This window comes from Leuresthes tenuis, unplaced genomic scaffold, assembly GCF_036924035.1.
Source record: "Leuresthes tenuis unplaced genomic scaffold, fLeuTen1.0.hap1 SCAF_15, whole genome shotgun sequence".
NCBI classification, from domain to species: Eukaryota; Metazoa; Chordata; class Actinopteri; order Atheriniformes; family Atherinopsidae; genus Leuresthes; species Leuresthes tenuis.
Genome location: NW_027325369.1, coordinates 32,742,003 through 32,759,313, shown reverse-complemented (window position 1 = coordinate 32,759,313; position 17,311 = coordinate 32,742,003). Strand labels below are relative to the sequence as shown.

Here is a 17,311-nt window from a genome sequence, read left to right as displayed (position 1 = left end):
TCTTTTTGCTTCAGGGTGGGGCTTGCTTTAGTCTCCAATGTGCTGAACTGAGCTCAGTGGAGACGTGAAGCTAGAGACAAGGAGACAAGGAGGTTTGTCCTCACCCAGATCCTTCGATTTAAATCTCTTACGGCTGCTTTAAGGAGGAAGAAGATGGAAGGAAAGCTAAATGAGCTGCAAGTCAGTTCAGTTCTAACACTTCCATTTAGATCAGCTGTGAGTTCATTTTACTTTGCTGATATCGACCATAAAGACGTGTTTTATTGTTGAAACACTGAAGTGTTTTTGCTGTTAAACATATAGATTATATAATAAAGAAAGTGTTGCTACACATCTGTGACGTTATCCCCCTTAAAAGCCTCCTCCTGTGCACATCTGCGGTGTGCAGAAACTGCCAATCTGCAGTTTGCTTAAATCCTGAGCGGAGCGACCGGTTGCTGTTCATGTGACCCACGAGGGAAAAAGAAGATCATAACACATTTCCTGCCTGGAAGCTGAATCGAAGACGACGTGCGCCTGATGCAACGTGGCAGCATCACCAAACAGAGCATCCGTGGGTCTGTGCTGCGGCCGACCTCACGAAGAGAAGATCCCAATAATGTGTCACGAATCTTTAAAATGCTCCACTGAGCATCCATTCAGAGCACAAACTCATAGCTGAAAGCTGAGGGAGATGAAACCAGGCAGAGCAAAGCATCGGATCACATCCAGCAGCGAGTTCAGAGGAGCTTCATCTGGACCTCATCCATCTCGTGACTCCACAGACAAACTGGACCAGCAGCAACTCCTCGTGTTCCTCTGAGCATGTTGGGTTTATTATGCTCCGTATCCTCCACCAGATGGCCAAAGATGCTTTGGGTTTCACATTTCGCTGCCACATGGGGAACTCTTGGCTGCTCTTGGTTGTGATGGGGCTGTTGTTGGTCAGATATCTGCTTTGTGATCAAGTTTTTCACTTATTTCATTCTCATTGTTATGAAATCAGTTGATGTCGGACCCTTCAGGCTCGAGCCAATCAGCATTCAATCAGGATGCATCATCATCCTCATCTCAGAGGGCTAAGCTGTTAGCTTTTAGGACGACTGATCGTCCTACGTAGAAAAATCCCAGCGGCTCGATTGTTGTAACTCGCCTCATCGGCTGCACCTGAGAAGGTGCTTCTGGGAGTTCATGTTGGCTGGGTTTTAATGTTAAAACCAGTACTTTCTTAACTCCTTGTGTCCAGTCTTCGTCTTATGTCACGGCCCAGCGAGCCGTGTAAAAACAAAGCCACGTTTAAATGATTTTTAATCAATAAATACAATGAGCTCATGTTCTTATGAGGTTTATAACTTTCTCAAGAACATTTTAGAACCTAAAGTGCACACAAACCTCACCGAACTTTACCTTAACCGAGCAAACTGTCTGTATTTCTTGGTGTTTCATACAGACTTTGGAGGGAGGAGTCACATAAACAGGGATTTAACATGTTTAAACTTTCGTTTTTTTTCTGACTGTCTGAAAATAAGAACTACGACTGCTGCTGGATCTGATTTTCCTCCACATTCGTACTCACACAGATGCACTTTTGCCTTCAGTCTGCACACAGTAATGTGGTCTATAAGCATGTAAATGAGACACAAAGTGAACTGTGTTCAGCTCTCGCTGCTGCCTACATACAGATGACCTACACTCTCTCCTGTACCTGAACACATCGTGCTGCAGAGCCCTGTTTTCTTGAAGGACATGAACGTCACCTGGACTTTCAGGCAGTAAACTTTTATGTCTCATCAGTTAAGACAAACGATCGGCAGGCTGCACCTCGTTGACATTGATGCCGTGTTTCTTCATGTAGTCTCTGTCGTTGACCTGCCCCCCCTCTGCAAAGTCCATGGTCAGGATCCGCTTTGTGGAAAGATCCCAGTGGATCGTAGGAACCTGCAGAGAGAGCAAACTGAGTGTGAAAAACTAAGTGAACCCTCACTGCCTCCACAGGAACTAAGAGGGTAAGAAGCAGCCAGGAGCTGCTGATCAATGCTCTGATTAACTGATCCTCAGTCAGTGTGAGCAGCTCTATAAAAGCAGAAGTTCTGTCAGTTTAACACGATGCCAAGGAGGAAAGACACCAGCAATGATCTCAGAGAAGCAGCTGTTGCTGCCCATCAGTCTGGGAAGGGTTATAAGGCCATTTCCAGACTATCTGGAGTCCATCATTCTACAGAGAGAAAGATTATTCACAAGTGGAAAACATTCAGGACAGCTGTCAATCTTCCCAGGAGTGGACGTCCCAGCAAGGTCACCCCAAGGTGAAGAAGCCCAGAGCTACATCTCAGACTCTACAGGCCTCAGTTAGCATGTTAAAGGTTAAAGGTCACCCCAGGGTGAAAAAGCCAAGAGCTACATCTCAGACTCTACAGGCCTCAGTTAGCATGCTAAAGGTTAAAGGTCACCCCAAGGTGAAAAAGCCCAGAGCTACATCTCAGACTCTACAGGCCTCAGTTAGCATGCTAAAGGTTAAAGGTCATGACAGCACAGTTAGAAAAAGACTGAACAAGGATGGCTTGTTTGGAAGGGCTGCAGGAGAAAGCCTCTTCTCTCTAAAAAGAACATGGCAGCACAGCTTAGGTTTGCAAAGCTGCATCTGAACAAAGCTCAAGACTTCTGGAACAATGTCCTTTGGACAGACCAGAGCAAAGTGGAGATGTTTGGTCCTAATGCACAGCAGCACGTTTGGAGGAAACCAAACACAGCATATCAGCACAAACACCTCATACCAGCTGTCAAGCACGGTGGTGGAGGGCTGATGATCTGGGCTGGTTCTGCAGCCACAGGACCTGGGCACCTTGCAGTCATTGAGTCCACCATGAACTCCTCTGGATACCAAAGTATTCTAGAGTCAGATGTGAGGCCATCTGTCCCACAGCTAAAGCTGGGCTGAAACTGGCTCATCAACAGGACAAAGATCCCAAACACAGCAGCAGATCTACAGCAGAATGTGGGAAAAAGAAAAGAATCAAGGTGTTGCAATGGTCCAGTCAGAGTCCAGACCTCAGCCTGACTGAAATGCTGTGGTGGGACCTTAAGAGAGCTGTGCAGAAACCAAAGCTGCAAACCTCAAGGAGCTGAAGCAGCGCTGGAGAGAAGAGTGGCCGAGATTCCTCCAGAACCATGTTTTAATACCTGATCATTTAATTAATCATCATTAAAAAGCTAAGAACTGGAAGACTATCTGGTTGTTGCAGTGCACTGAACAGCTGAGAGCTGCTCCATCAAGAATCGTGCAGCAGGTGCATTTAAACCTGATAAAAACCTGATGATTAATTACGTCCTGATATGTAAAACCTCAACATTACCAGAAGGTGCACTTTATTTTTCACATGACGCAATAAATCCAAGAGAAACAAAGAGCAGGTGTTTTACAAAATTATGTTTCATTCAACGAGGTTTATGACTATTTTAAATGCCACATTGTGCCATTAAAATCTGCAGAAGAAGAAACGTGCAAATGACAGAAAAGCTGTCTGGGTTTAAAAAAGATGGACAGCTGAAAAAAGACGTCTAATTCACATCCACCAAAGCTAATAAAAGCTCTCAAACAAACGTATTAAGAGAAAGGACACCAGGAAATTAAATGATAATGGACATGAAGTCCAATTCTGTCCAGCAAAGGAAATATGTTTTGTGGGATTCTGCAGACGCTTTGTGAGAATGTAGAAGAGCAGACGGGCAACACAAAGGAAGATCTCAGACACAGAGGCAGACTCTGACCTCTATTAACTGCGCAGGGAAACATTTTGAAGCTGGAGACGGACTGCTTTAAAATAGTTTATCCATAAAACAAAGCAGGAAAAAGTACCTTGAGAAAGGGAAACAGGGACAGCATGCTGGCCACCCTCTCAGCGTTGTGCCCCTCGTTCAGGAAGTCCAGCTCCAGCGGCATGTTCTTCTTGGCCTCCTCCACCAACCACATGAAGGCAAAGTCTGGGAAGAGCCAATGGACCGCGTTGATCAGCACCTGCAGAGTAAAACAGAAGCAGAGCTGTGGTGGGTCACACTGCTGCTGCAGCTGCCTCCCTCTCAGCCGAGGTGTGGATCTATTTCCAGGCATGAGTGGAGACGAGCAGCCATTGTTTGAGATGGACATTATCAAGATAAACAGCTATTCGCAGATGAAGCACGTACTTGATGCACTCCATCACCCAACTGGCTCTTAAACAGGCCTGTCTGAGTGCACAAGATGCAGCTGCGTGGGCTGCGTGGGCTGAAAGGTAGGAGTGTGTTCAGATGGAGTCCGTTTCATTGACTTTTTACATATTATGAAATATCTGACTTTCTCTGTGCTTCAGAGAGGACATTAGGGTGAAAAATTGAAAAAACACTTAGTCTGTGAACCTTTCAGATGTGCAGGTTGCTGTAATTTCACCTTTCCAGCTCCAATTATCCAGCCTCTTCATCTCTATCTGCACCCGATTTAAACTGCGTTCACTGTCTTTATTCCTGAGCCAGAGTTGGTGGCGCACCTAAAGAAATGAACAGATCTTTGTTTTCCCAGCTGGAAGCTTGAACCTCTGAGCGTCAGCAGCTCCGGCGTTACCAAAGTGAATCTGTGAACACCGGTGAAACCGATGTAAACTGCGGTTAAAGCACAGCGCAGGCTTGATGGAGCCGTTACGTTTTGTGCTGCTACTTTAGTGCATCACCAACAACAAAACTGCGTCACAACTTGTTCAAAAAAAGGCAGAAAACTGCCTTAAAAAGGGATTTTCCTTTGAACTGGACAGATGTTTCTACTCCAAACAAAGCTAACTGCAAATATTCAAACGTGAACACATAAAGTGAAATCTCCATGTCTCAGTCCTCAGTGCATCGCTTATCTTTGACGATGTTAAGGCAACTAAAATAACAGGCCGGGTCATCTATGGCGCCAGGCTGCAGGGACGCCCTGTGGCAGGTTTTTCCTACATTTTGGGCAGAACTCCACTGGGTGACTGGTGTCTTGCGTCTGCCTCCATGCTGTCGCTGCATGAGGAGGGGCTGGGGCTCACTGCCAGAGAGGTAGTGACAGCTCTCTGAGTCCATTTTAACGCTCCCACTACATCGATATGGAGTCTCATCTCATATTGCGGGTGAATTTGAGATATGGCCGTGCTCTTCCTGACGTGGAACCACAGTTATCAGAAGCTTTCCTCACATGCAGACTCACCTCGATCACCATTATGTCCTTGGAGCTTTGTCTCTGGACTTTGGGGTGCTGGACCTTGACGGCGACTGTCCTCCCATCATGCAGCACTGCTTTGTGGACCTGAGCTAAAGAGGCCGCCCCCTGAGGATTCTCCTCAAAGGACACAAATATCTCCGACAGCTGCAGGACAGAAAATGATAAAGACAACAGGAGGGGAGAAAAGTGGTGTTCAGCCTGTGGTCAGAGTTCAGAAGGTTCAGGAAGCTCCTTTTCTTTTCCTCATAGAGGCCTGAGGCTTCATTTAAAGCATCAGTTTGAATCCAACCTCCTAAAACCAGGAGGTTTTCTGAATAATAACAGATTAACATTTATAACAGGACATAAAAACAGGTTAAACAGGATCAATTATTGTTGAATCTCAGATATTCATCAACATTTTTCCTAAATTTGCCACTAAAATGTTGCATCTGGACTTAATGGTTGAAAAACACTAGGAATCGTGTAGGAAATCCAGCTGCTGTGTCCTGTTAGATGGTAGCTGCAGAACAGCCACCTAAAACCAGCTCATTGGAGGTCTGGGATGATCATTTTACAGTTAATGAAACATTTCTCATGCAGAGAAGCTGCCCAGACTTTGGGTTTGTATTCAGTTTACTGGAAGGAACCCAAAGTGTCTCATGTTCTGGATATAAAACTCTGGATTCAGGTGTTCCTAAACGTTACCACGTGATGTTAGAAGGCTGCAGCATCCTCTGTCCACCATATATCTCCATCCCAGCACTGAGCGTTTAGCACCCAGTGAGCCCTCTGAGCAGAGGTGGTCTCTCATTAGCTTCCACTCATCTCTGTGGACTCACAGAACACACACAGTAATTAGTGTGTGGGTTTGAAGGTTAAACAGACTTCCCAAGGGACCCTCGGTTATTAGAACAGACTTATTGTGAGCTCTGCAACCTCCCAAGTCGCCCCGAGGCTGCCCGGCCTCACGGATACAAATCTGTTGTGTCGGCAAGGAGAGAGACGGCGTGGAGCCTCAGGAAAACAACTTCCAGTAACGCACCGCATCAATTATGAGCTCCGTAATGAGAAAAAATACAAGAATCCTACGGAAACGGACCCTGATATATTTAGACAAACACTCAATCCTCTTTTAAACAATTTATTTCACCAGAGGGTCAAAAAGGATTACATTTGCAATTCAAATGAATGTATAAATAGATCTGTCACGTTAAAATTAAACTAAATCCAACTTGTATCACAGGAGATCCGGATAAGAAGCATCTCAGGGAAAGATGAGTGGAATCTGCTGTGTAAGATCCTTTCAGAGCTCAGGAACTTCTCAGGCAGTCCTGCAGTGAACCTCAGAGCTGCACAGTGATTGGCTGAACACCTGAACGTCTGCCCAACACAGGAAGAAGCTGCCTCTAAAGAAAAGTTATTGACTCAGAGTTTCTCTCTTCAATCAGACAAAGAGCCCACGGACCTTCGAGGAGCTCTCCAGTCTCAAGGACTCTTAAGGAGCCCGTAGAACTGTTTGGTTTGAAAGCAGGTAAGGAATATAAAGTGAAATCAATATTTTCTAAAGCTGTGCGATCGCGGTCTACGGCCTTCGGTTTAACACTAATTTAAGCTGGACTGACAGCAAATCCAGCTCGTGAGCAAACTGCAGAGCAGAAACTAAGAAATGTATCTCAGGTTCTTCAAAGTGTTGCAGCTGCAGTTTGGATGGGAGGCGCCTCAGGAGAAAGTGTTGCTGTCCACAGGGAGCAGAACGTCTTTTTACCAGTGACCACAGACCAGCTGATCTGGACTAAAGTGCTCAGAACAGAAGGATCCCAGAGGGCCGTTCTGGCCACGGTAACAGCAGGAATGTTTGATGTAGACCGATCATCGCAACTGTAAAGCATGGGGGTGGGAGAGTAATGGTCTGCTTTCATTCATTCAGCTATTAGCTTCATATCAAATCAAAGAGAGCAAGAAGACAACATGAAGGCGTCTTTTTAAAAGAGAAAAAAAGGACTCAAACCACTCAAATGTCATCTAAAACCCTCAAATATCATTTGACACCACTCAAATATCGTTTAAAACTCTAAAATATTGTTTAAAAACCCTCAAATGTCATCTAAAACCCTCAAATATTGTTTAAAACCCTCAAATGTCGTTTAAAACCCTCAAATATCGTTTAACACCACTCAAATGTTGTCTAAAACCCTCAAATATCGTTTAAAACCCTCAAATGTCGTCTAAAACCATCAAATATCGTTTAACACCACTCAAATATCGTTTAAAACCCTCAAATATTGTTTAACACCACTCAAATGTTGTCTAAAACTCTAAAATATTGTTTAACACCTCTCAAATATTGTTTAAAAACCCTCAAATGTCATCTAAAACCCTCAAATATTGTTTAAAACCCTCAAATATCGTTTAAAACCCTCAAATATTGTTTAACACCACTCAAATGTTGTCTAAAACCCTCAAATATCGTTTAAAACCCTCAAATGTCGTCTAAAACCATCAAATATCGTTTAACACCACTCAAATATCGTTTAAAACCCTCAAATATTGTTTAACACCACTCAAATGTTGTCTAAAACCCTCAAATATCGTTTAAAAACCCTCAAATATCGTCTAAAACCCTCAAATATCGTCTAAAACCCTCAAATATCGTCTAAAACCCTCCGATATCGTCTAAAACCCTCCGATATCGTCTAAAACCCTCCGATATCGTCTAAAACCCTCCGATATCGTCTAAAACCCTCCGATATCGTCTAAAACCCTCAAATATCGTCTAAAACCCTCAAATATCGTCTAAAACCCTCAAATATCGTCTAAAACCCTCAAATATCATTTGACACCACTCAAATATCGTTTAAAAACCCTCAAATGTCGTCTAAAACCCACAAATATCGTCTAAAACCCTCCGATATCGTCTAAAACCCTCCGATATCGTCTAAAACCCTCCGATATCGTCTAAAACCCTCCGATATCGTCTAAAACCCTCCGATATCGTCTAAAACCCTCAAATATCGTCTAAAACCCTCAAATATCGTCTAAAACCCTCAAATATCGTCTAAAACCCTCAAATATCATTTAAAACCCTCAAATATCGTTTGACACCACTCAAATATCGTTTAAAAACCCTCAAATGTCGTCTAAAACCCTCAAATATCGTCTAAAACCCTCAAATATCATCTAAAACCCTCAAATGTCGTCTAAATTCCTCAAATGTTGTCTAAAACCCTCAATTATCGTTTAACACCACTCAAATATCGTTTAAAACCCTCAAATATCGTCTAAAACCCTCAAATATCGTTTAAATTCCTCAAATGTCATCTAAAACCCTCAAATATCATCTAAAACCCTAAATATCGTCTAAAACCCTCCGATATCGTCTAAAACCCTCCGATATCGTCTAAAACCCTCCGATATCGTCTAAAACCCTCAAATATCGTCTAAAACCCTCAAATATCATTTAAAACCCTCAAATATCGTTTGACACCACTCAAATATCGTTTAAAAACCCTCAAATGTCGTCTAAAACCCTCAAATATCGTCTAAAACCCTCAAATATCGTCTAAAACCCTCAAATGTCGTCTAAATTCCTCAAATGTTGTCTAAAACCCTCAATTATCGTTTAACACCACTCAAATATCATTTAAAACCCTCAAATATCGTCTAAAACCCTCAAATATCGTTTAAATTCCTCAAATGTCATCTAAAACCCTCAAATATCATCTAAAACCCTAAAAATCGTCTAAAACCCTCAAATATCGTCTAAAACCCTCAAATGTTGTCTAAAACCCTCAAATGTCATCTAAAACCCTCAAATATCTTCTAAAACCCTCAAATATCTTGCAACTGAGAGAAGTTTGTATAAAAGTGAGCCTTGTCCGAGATTATGGGACAGTTACTCAAAAAGTAAATAAGTAAATCAGTAAATGTTCTCTTTATCTGCTGGTTAAGAAACCCATTATTTGAGATTTTCACCAATCATTTCTGCACAACCCCACGATCCATCGAACTACCCCAACGTGACTCTGCCACGGAGCACGTTGCAGCTAAGGTGTGAAAGGCAGTGATGGGGCCCGACTCTTCACCTTGCTTCCTATCCACACCTCAAACTGCACCAGAAGGGGAATTCCCCAGCTGTTTGTGTAACGTGAAAAGAGGCTAATTTGAACATGATGTTGGCCCGTCAGGTTCAGAGAGGACACGAGCCCTGCAGAAGACGCCATCCGATGATAAATTATACAAGCAGCACAGGATCCTGTGTGGGACCAGCTGAGTTATTCATTATGCAAATATGCTAAATGGAATGAAATTGTCTGCACCCACCAGAGTCGATGCTGACAAGCGTCCAATGGGATCTGACATGCCAAGAGTGCTTCTATGGGTTAAAGAACGTGTAATTTCTCAGCTGAGCCTGTCACTGTGAAACCCCAGAGAAGCCAAACATGAAGAATCTGAAAGTTTAGATCATTTTACATGATCTTAGGAGGGTGTGTGCACCAGCCTGCTCTGCCGCCCAGCACAGCTCATGCTAATCTCAGCTGTGGAGCTAATAAACATGGAAATGCATGCGTGTGTGCGCCGCTCCCACAGGGCGACCCGCAGTGACACACGTTCCCTGAGATGAGTTATGGCGAAAATAAAATGGACCCTGAGGGCTCGCGGCTGGACGGCAACGCGCCGATGTCTCTGTCGCTGAGGAAAGGTGGACGTTTGGCTGCTGGCGGTCTGCCACTCCCCAGCTGGAAGGAGAGGAAATAAAAGACCGAACAGAGGGGCTGAAAGATGAACAACCCAGAGCCTTAATGTGGTGCTCAGAGTCTGCTAAAGAACTACTGGATACGACATATACTGTAAATATGAGGTTATTTGTTTCAGAGGACATCAGGCCTTAACTTCAAAGGCTGCTTGAACTTTTAATAACCCGAGAGCTTTATGTCCCTGAGCCACAGTACAGGCGAAGCAATGGCTGCTCCAAAGTTAAACTTACTTCATACCAGCCTCTACAATGTCAACGTCCCGCCACTAAAAGCTGCTGAAGGTCTTCTCAGTGTGAACTTTAAAGAACAATATTCCCTGTTCTCCGCAGGCCCACTGAAGACCCACTACAGCCCCACTACAGGCCCACTGCAGGCCCACTGAAGGCCCACTGAAGACCCACTGAAGGCCCACTGAAGACCCACTGAAGGCCCACTGAAGACCCACTACAGCTCCACTGCAGCCCCACTACAGGCCCACTACAGGCCCACTACAGGCCCACTACAGGCCCACTGCAGCCCCACTACAGGCCCACTGCAGCCCCACTACAGGCCCACTACAGGCCCACTGCAGCCCCACTGCAGCCCCACTGCAGCCCCACTGCAGCCCCACTACAGGCCCACTACAGGCCCACTGCAGCCCCACTACAGGCCCACTACAGGCCCACTGCAGCCCCACTACAGGCCCACTACAGGCCCACTACAGGCCCACTGCAGCCCCACTACAGGCCCACTGCAGCCCCACTACAGGCCCACTGCAGCCCCACTACAGGCCCACTACAGGCCCACTGCAGCCCCACTACAGCCCCACTACAGCCCCACTACAGCCCCACTACAGCCCCACTGCAGACCCACTGCAGGGGTTAGTGTATTATTAAGGATAATATTAAGGACATATTCAGACCTATTTTTGCACATTTCCCTCCCAGATGTTTCCTGAGTTGCTTTTGGGATGGAATGTATATTTCTTTTCATTACTTCTCATAGCGTCGGTCACCCAGGTAACGGTCAGCCTAAGAGCTGGAATAAGGGCAGCTGAACATCTTCTTCTTCAGACACGAGGTGGAACATCTCAAAGATCCAACATTAAGTCCAGTTGCCCGTATTCCAGCTCTTATGACCGCCTCGTGTTAACCAGTCTGACTAAAGTGGCTCCAGAACATGACCGCCTCGTGTTAACCAGTCTGACTAAAGTGGCTCCAGAACATGACCGCCTCGTGTTAACCAGTCTGACTAATGTGGCTCCAGAACATGACCGCCTCGTGTTAACCAGTCTGACTAAAGTGGCTCCAGAACATGACCACCTCGTGTTAACCAGTCTGACTAATGTGGCTCCAGAACATGACCACCTCATGTTAACCAGTCTGACTAATGTGGCTCCAGAACATGACCGCCTCGTGTTAACCAGTCTGACTAATGTGGCTCCAGAACATGACCGCCTCGTGTTAACCAGTCTGACTAAAGTGGCTCCAGAACATGACCGCCTCGTGTTAACCAGTCTGACTAATGTGGCTCCAGAACATGACCGCCTCGTGTTAACCAGTCTGACTAATGTGGCTCCATAACATGACCGCCTCGTGTTAACCAGTCTGACTAATGTGGCTCCAGAACATGACCGCCTCGTGTTAACCAGTCTGACTAATGTGGCTCCAGAACATGACCGCCTCGTGTTAACCAGTCTGACTAATGTGGCTCCAGAACATGACCGCCTCGTGTTAACCAGTCTGACTAATGTGGCTCCAGAACATGACCGCCTCGTGTTAACCAGTCTGACTAAAGTGGCTCCAGAACATGACCGCCTCGTGTTAACCAGTCTGACTAATGTGGCTCCAGAACATGACCGCCTCGTGTTAACCAGTCTGACTAATGTGGCTCCAGAACATGACCGCCTCGTGTTAACCAGTCTGACTAAAGTGGCTCCAGAACATGACCGCCTCGTGTTAACCAGTCTGACTAAAGTGGCTCCAGAACATGACCGCCTCGTGTTAACCAGTCTGACTAAAGTGGCTCCAGAACATGACCACCTCGTGTTAATCAGTCTGACTAAAGTGGCTCCAGAACATGACCGCCTCGTGTTAACCAGTCTGACTAATGTGGCTCCAGAACATGACCGCCTCGTGTTAACCAGTCTGACTAAAGTGGCTCCAGAACATGACCGCCTCGTGTTAACCAGTCTGACTAATGTGGCTCCAGAACATGACCGCCTCGTGTTAACCAGTCTGACTAAAGTGGCTCCAGAACATGACCGCCTCGTGTTAACCAGTCTGACTAAAGTGGCTCCAGAACATGACCGCCTCGTGTTAACCAGTCTGGCTAAAGTGGCTCCAGAACATGACCGCCTCGTGTTAACCAGTCTGACTAATGTGGCTCCAGAACATGACCACCTCGTGTTAACCAGTCTGACTAAAGTGGCTCCAGAACATGACCACCTCGTGTTAACCAGTCTGACTAAAGTGGCTCCAGAACATGACCACCTCGTGTTAACCAGTCTGACTAATGTGGCTCCAGAACATGACCGCCTCGTGTTAACCAGTCTGACTAATGTGGCTCCAGAACATGACCGCCTCGTGTTAACCAGTCTGACTAATGTGGCTCCAGAACATGACCACCTCGTGTTAACCAGTCTGACTAATGTGGCTCCAGAACATGACCACCTCGTGTTAACCAGTCTGACTAATGTGGCTCCAGAACATGACCGCCTCGAGTTAACCAGTCTGACTAAAGTGGCTCCAGAACATGACCGCCTCGTGTTAACCAGTCTGACTAAAGTGGCTCCAGAACATGACCGCCTCGTGTTAACCAGTCTGACTAAAGTGGCTCCAGAACATGACCGCCTCGTGTTAACCAGTCTGACTAATGTGGCTCCAGAACATGACCACCTCGTGTTAACCAGTCTGACTAAAGTGGCTCCAGAACATGACCGCCTCGTGTTAACCAGTCTGACTAAAGTGGCTCCAGAACATGACCGCCTTGTGTTAACCAGTCTGACTAATGTGGCTCCAGAACATGACCGCCTCGTGTTAACCAGTCTGACTAATGTGGCTCCAGAACATGACCGTGTTAACCAGTCTGACTAAAGTGGCTCCAGAACATGACCGCCTCGTGTTAACCAGTCTGACTAAAGTGGCTCCAGAACATGACCACCTCGTGTTTTGGTTCTTGGCTCACTGTGGACTGTAGCAGTTTGGTTACAGGACCTCCACTTCCTGAAACGCAGTGACCACAGATGTCCCCACACTTACACCCCCCCACGTTGAAAAGACCCCAAATACCCATGATGCACTCCTGCCTCCTCGTGTCACGCCTCAGCCCCGGCTGAGCGTGCTTCTCCTCCTGGATGGCGTGAGGTAAAACAACATATTGCACAGGCTTGCCTTTCAGCAGATTCACTGTAGAGAGGAAACGACAGCCAGAACTACAGCGACGCGCTCCAAATCCGTGCACAGTGGGAATGCATATGTCACCACAAATGGTGCTGAAAGCAGCACGCCGCCACACACGAGAATATCCACGTTTTAAAAAAGAAGCCTGAGCAGCCAAACGGAAACGATGGCGGGGCCGCCTGCTACAGCTCATCAGCGTCGCTTCTTCTGCAGCCACTCCAAAGGGAGGAGGGCTGATTCATCCCGCCGCCCGCCATCCACACACAAGAGTTTTATTACCGCCTTTTCAGGGATGATGACGCCCCGCACAGACAGCACGAGGAACTCAACCCAGGGAAAACACACCAGCAAGACAGGAGAAAACGTTACGGCGGCGACTCGGTGCTGAGAAACGTGCTGAATGTGGGCTGCAGGGATAAAACGCCAAGTTTAAAATCCCACTTTGTTTCTGAGGGCTGCACAGATGAAAGAGGCAGTTTTCCTGAATATTAGATCGATGTGATGATGTAAAATAATAATAACCTCCTTCCTCTCTGTGAGACAGTATGAGATAAATGTTTTCTTATATAAACACAGTAGATTTACACTTTATCTTCATATCTATGGACTAAAACTGCCATGAAACAGGTCTCACCTGCATGGCTTTATCAGCTTTATCATTCAAACCAGCCATCTGCTTTTCTTCCATCTTTGCTGCTTCTTCAGCGGCGGAGAAATAAAAGGTTTTAGAGGTCAGTTTGAGGTTTTCCAGGAATGTTTCAGGTTTAAAATGCAGCCTGGGGTTGGAATAAATGTGTGAAATCCAGTCAGCTGGTCTGTGATCCACTGCACAACAATGTGAGTCAGTCTGCCAGAAGAGAAACTCCTGGTTCCTCGCCAAATGTTTAATTACCTGGTTGATTTTCTCCAGTTTAATCACAGAAAATACATCAGTGGAAAGAAAGGCAACAGAACAACTAAAAAAAACTGTTTGTGTCGGTGCTCTGAAGCTGAAACAGACACACAAACCGAACACTGCAGCAGCTTTAAACCACAGATAAATGTGTCAAATCGAGCTCAAAACCTTCCCAAAACTGGACGTTCTGCTCTGATAAAATCCAGATGTTATAACCACAGCCTCATCTGACAGAATCACCATTAAAGTAGCTTAAAGGCAGCGTCTGAGCAGAGAATTCAGCTGGAACTCAACATGTCAGCCTTTCAGCTCAGCCTCACGTCTCATTCCCTTTGCATATGTGACGTTTTGAGTTACTGAAATCTGGGGCTGCTGATTGGCTCCTGACTGATTGTTATAGATTTCCGGGCGTCTGACCCGCCTGGCGTCGAGCGCTGGAGCATCACGTGTGAATCAATAAAAGGCAACTAAACTCTTTATTCCAAACATTCCTGAAAACAACCAAGAGAAGAAAGTGTTTTTAAACTTTTTTCATTATCAGAGCTGTTAAATCCTTAGTCCAGAGTGACTGAGAGGAAAGTATCTCTAAACTGCACTTGACTGAACGTTTGGTGGCACTCCAGATTAATCTGAGGCTGATGGAGCTCACAGAGGTCATGTCGACCTGCTGCAAAACACTTTTTTTCTACATTTTGTTTCATTTGAGCATCCAGGGACTGAATTTGTGGCATGAGAGGAACATTTTCACTGCTCCCGACTTCACTCGAACAATAAATGCATTCGTGTAACGCACACACCCCGCTGGGGAGTGTGTGTTGGGCCGGTGTATCGGACTATAACACAATAATTGCTTCGCTTCCTGCAGGCTGTCATAACAACCAGTTTGAGAGCGAACTGTACCAGCAGCAGCAGCTTTAACAGCTTCTCGGCTTATAAAACGAAACAAGGACACAATGTCAGCCTCTGATGTTGTTTCCCTGCTGCCCACAACGTGCACGTGAAAGTGTGCGTCTCACCTTCAAGCAGCAGCCCTAAAAACCGAAGAAATGCATTATTATTATCATGAATTAGAATGTGGATAAGATCGAGTTGGGTTGAAAAATAATCTGCATGTTTGTTTTCTCAGATAAAAGCTTCAGACTTTCATTCAGCCATTCAGCCGTCCCTCGTCTGCTGCTAGCTGCTGAAAAGTTAGCAGCAAATAAGACAGTTTATCACTTTTTGCTCAATCTTGATTCTAACGGAACAAACTGCCAGAATAAATTAATAAATCAGCCTCAGAAAAAGCTGGAGTTGAAAAACATGAGAAACGGTTCGGGCTGAATGTGGAGAAACTGGCCGTCCCTCGTCTGCTGCTAGCTGCTGAAAAGTTAGCAGCAGTTAGCAGCAGTTAGCAGCAGTTAGCAGCAGTTAGCAGCCGTTAGCAGCATAGCTGGGCACATGAGGGACCCGGGTCATTGCCTTGCTTTTAGGAAGCTTAGAAATAAATGTACAGCAGAAATAAGAAAGGCCAAGTCTGATCATTATCTAAATTTGATTCCCAGAGCTTACTGCTCCTGTTTTTAATTAGACTTCTATGCCTTCGCAGTCGCAGCTTTGTCACTCCTTTTAAGCTTATTGTATGTTCTAAATGTTGTTTTAATCGTGTCCTTCAAAGGTTTTTAGTTTTTTCTGTCTCAGCTATTGTATATGAGATTATTTTCTCCATTTATCTCCAAGTTTAAATAAATGTTATTACTAGTTTCTATGTCAAGGGGACAGTGGTGGTACTTTATTTCTGCTAATCCATGCTTCATACCGTAAAATTGGGAATACTATAATAAGAGTAATGATTAATAATACACAGGGAGCTGCATCTGTCAAAGTGTGTCGACAGAAACGAGTCGTGGCTGATTATGACCGACGCAGCGGTCCTTATTAGTAAACTGTGATGTCAGCAGAGCGCTGCAGCTGCTCGTACCTGCAGTCCTCATCCTGACCAGCAGGGGTCTCTCCTGAGAGAACGACTCGTAAAGGATCCACGACTTTGTTTCAACGTGGCTGATGCTTTTTAAACATTTACAGTAACTGTGCTTTGTTGGGTTTTGACGGGTCGTGCCGACGAAACCCAAGTTTTCAGCTTTCAGCACTGAGCTGAACTTAATTTTCACTGGAGCTCCGAGCAGTGAACACACCGACTTCTCTGGGGATTAGTAAGTGTAAAAAGTAAAAGCTTTAGCGGTCACCATGGGAACGTGACTCTGGCCTGTAGTTCTACACTGAAAGGTGTGTTTCGAGTTATTTTTGAGAGAGAATAAAGTTTTTAACATCTATTTAGGTGTTGCTTTGCAGCAATCCAACCGGCTCGTATGTAAAGAGGACACACCTGATTAAAAGGTCAGCAAGACAAAACTGATCACCTGATAAGGAAGATTCATTGCTATTCATCCCTACTTCCAGGGTTCATTTAGTTTCAGCAGATCAGATGTGTGTTTGATCTCCATCTTTAGTGCATCCTCCTGGAATACTCATGTGGTTAACTTCCATCAGCAGCTCTGAAAGGACTGAATGAGAGCATTTCTCAAAGCTCATGTGATCAGACGTGAGAAAGTTAAACTGAAAAGAGTCGCACCTCCTTTCCCAGATCTTCCCTGATGACCTGCTGGATCTCCTCCATGCTGCTCTGAGGAGCCCGGCTGTGGAGCACCTTCAGGGTGGAAGTGTACTCTTCAGGCAGCAGGTAGTCCAGAGCGCCGAGGTGCTGCCCCACTTTGATGAAAGTCCCCCTGTTGGCGCAACACAAGTCCCGCAGACGCTCGGCCGATCGCCGATGCACCTGCAGGAGAGGAAACACACGAAGAAGAAAGAAGCCAACAGAACGAAACGTGTCAAACAAACGCTCTGAAACCTGGAGTAACTTCCTCAGGAAATCTGCAGCTAATAACTAGATTTACACTTTTAAATGAGTAGAAGAATACGCCTCAATTTTAACTTATTTTCACTGATGTTTTAGCTGCTCTAATATAAAGCTTTTAATGATGTCATGTTTTCCAACAGAGCGCTTTGATTCCCAGAGTTCATGTACACACACACACACACACATATATATATATATATATATATA

At 45.4% G+C, this 17,311-nt stretch overlaps 1 protein-coding gene across 3 annotated transcripts in view; it reads right to left on the bottom strand.

Moving 5' to 3' along the window:
- The window catches only part of adck1 (aarF domain containing kinase 1), a 60,188-nt gene that overhangs the window by 24,377 nt on the left and 18,500 nt on the right, over nt 1-17,311 (bottom strand). For all 3 annotated transcript variants that reach the window (XM_072365731.1, XM_072365730.1, XM_072365729.1), the window contains exons 4-7: nt 16,820-17,023; nt 5,183-5,341; nt 3,836-3,994; nt 1,801-1,917 (exon numbers count right to left, since the gene is read on the bottom strand). In XM_072365731.1, the coding sequence (XP_072221832.1) occupies nt 1,801-1,917; nt 3,836-3,994; nt 5,183-5,341; nt 16,820-17,023 (639 nt within the window). The remainder of the gene's footprint in view (nt 1-1,800; nt 1,918-3,835; nt 3,995-5,182; nt 5,342-16,819; nt 17,024-17,311) is intronic.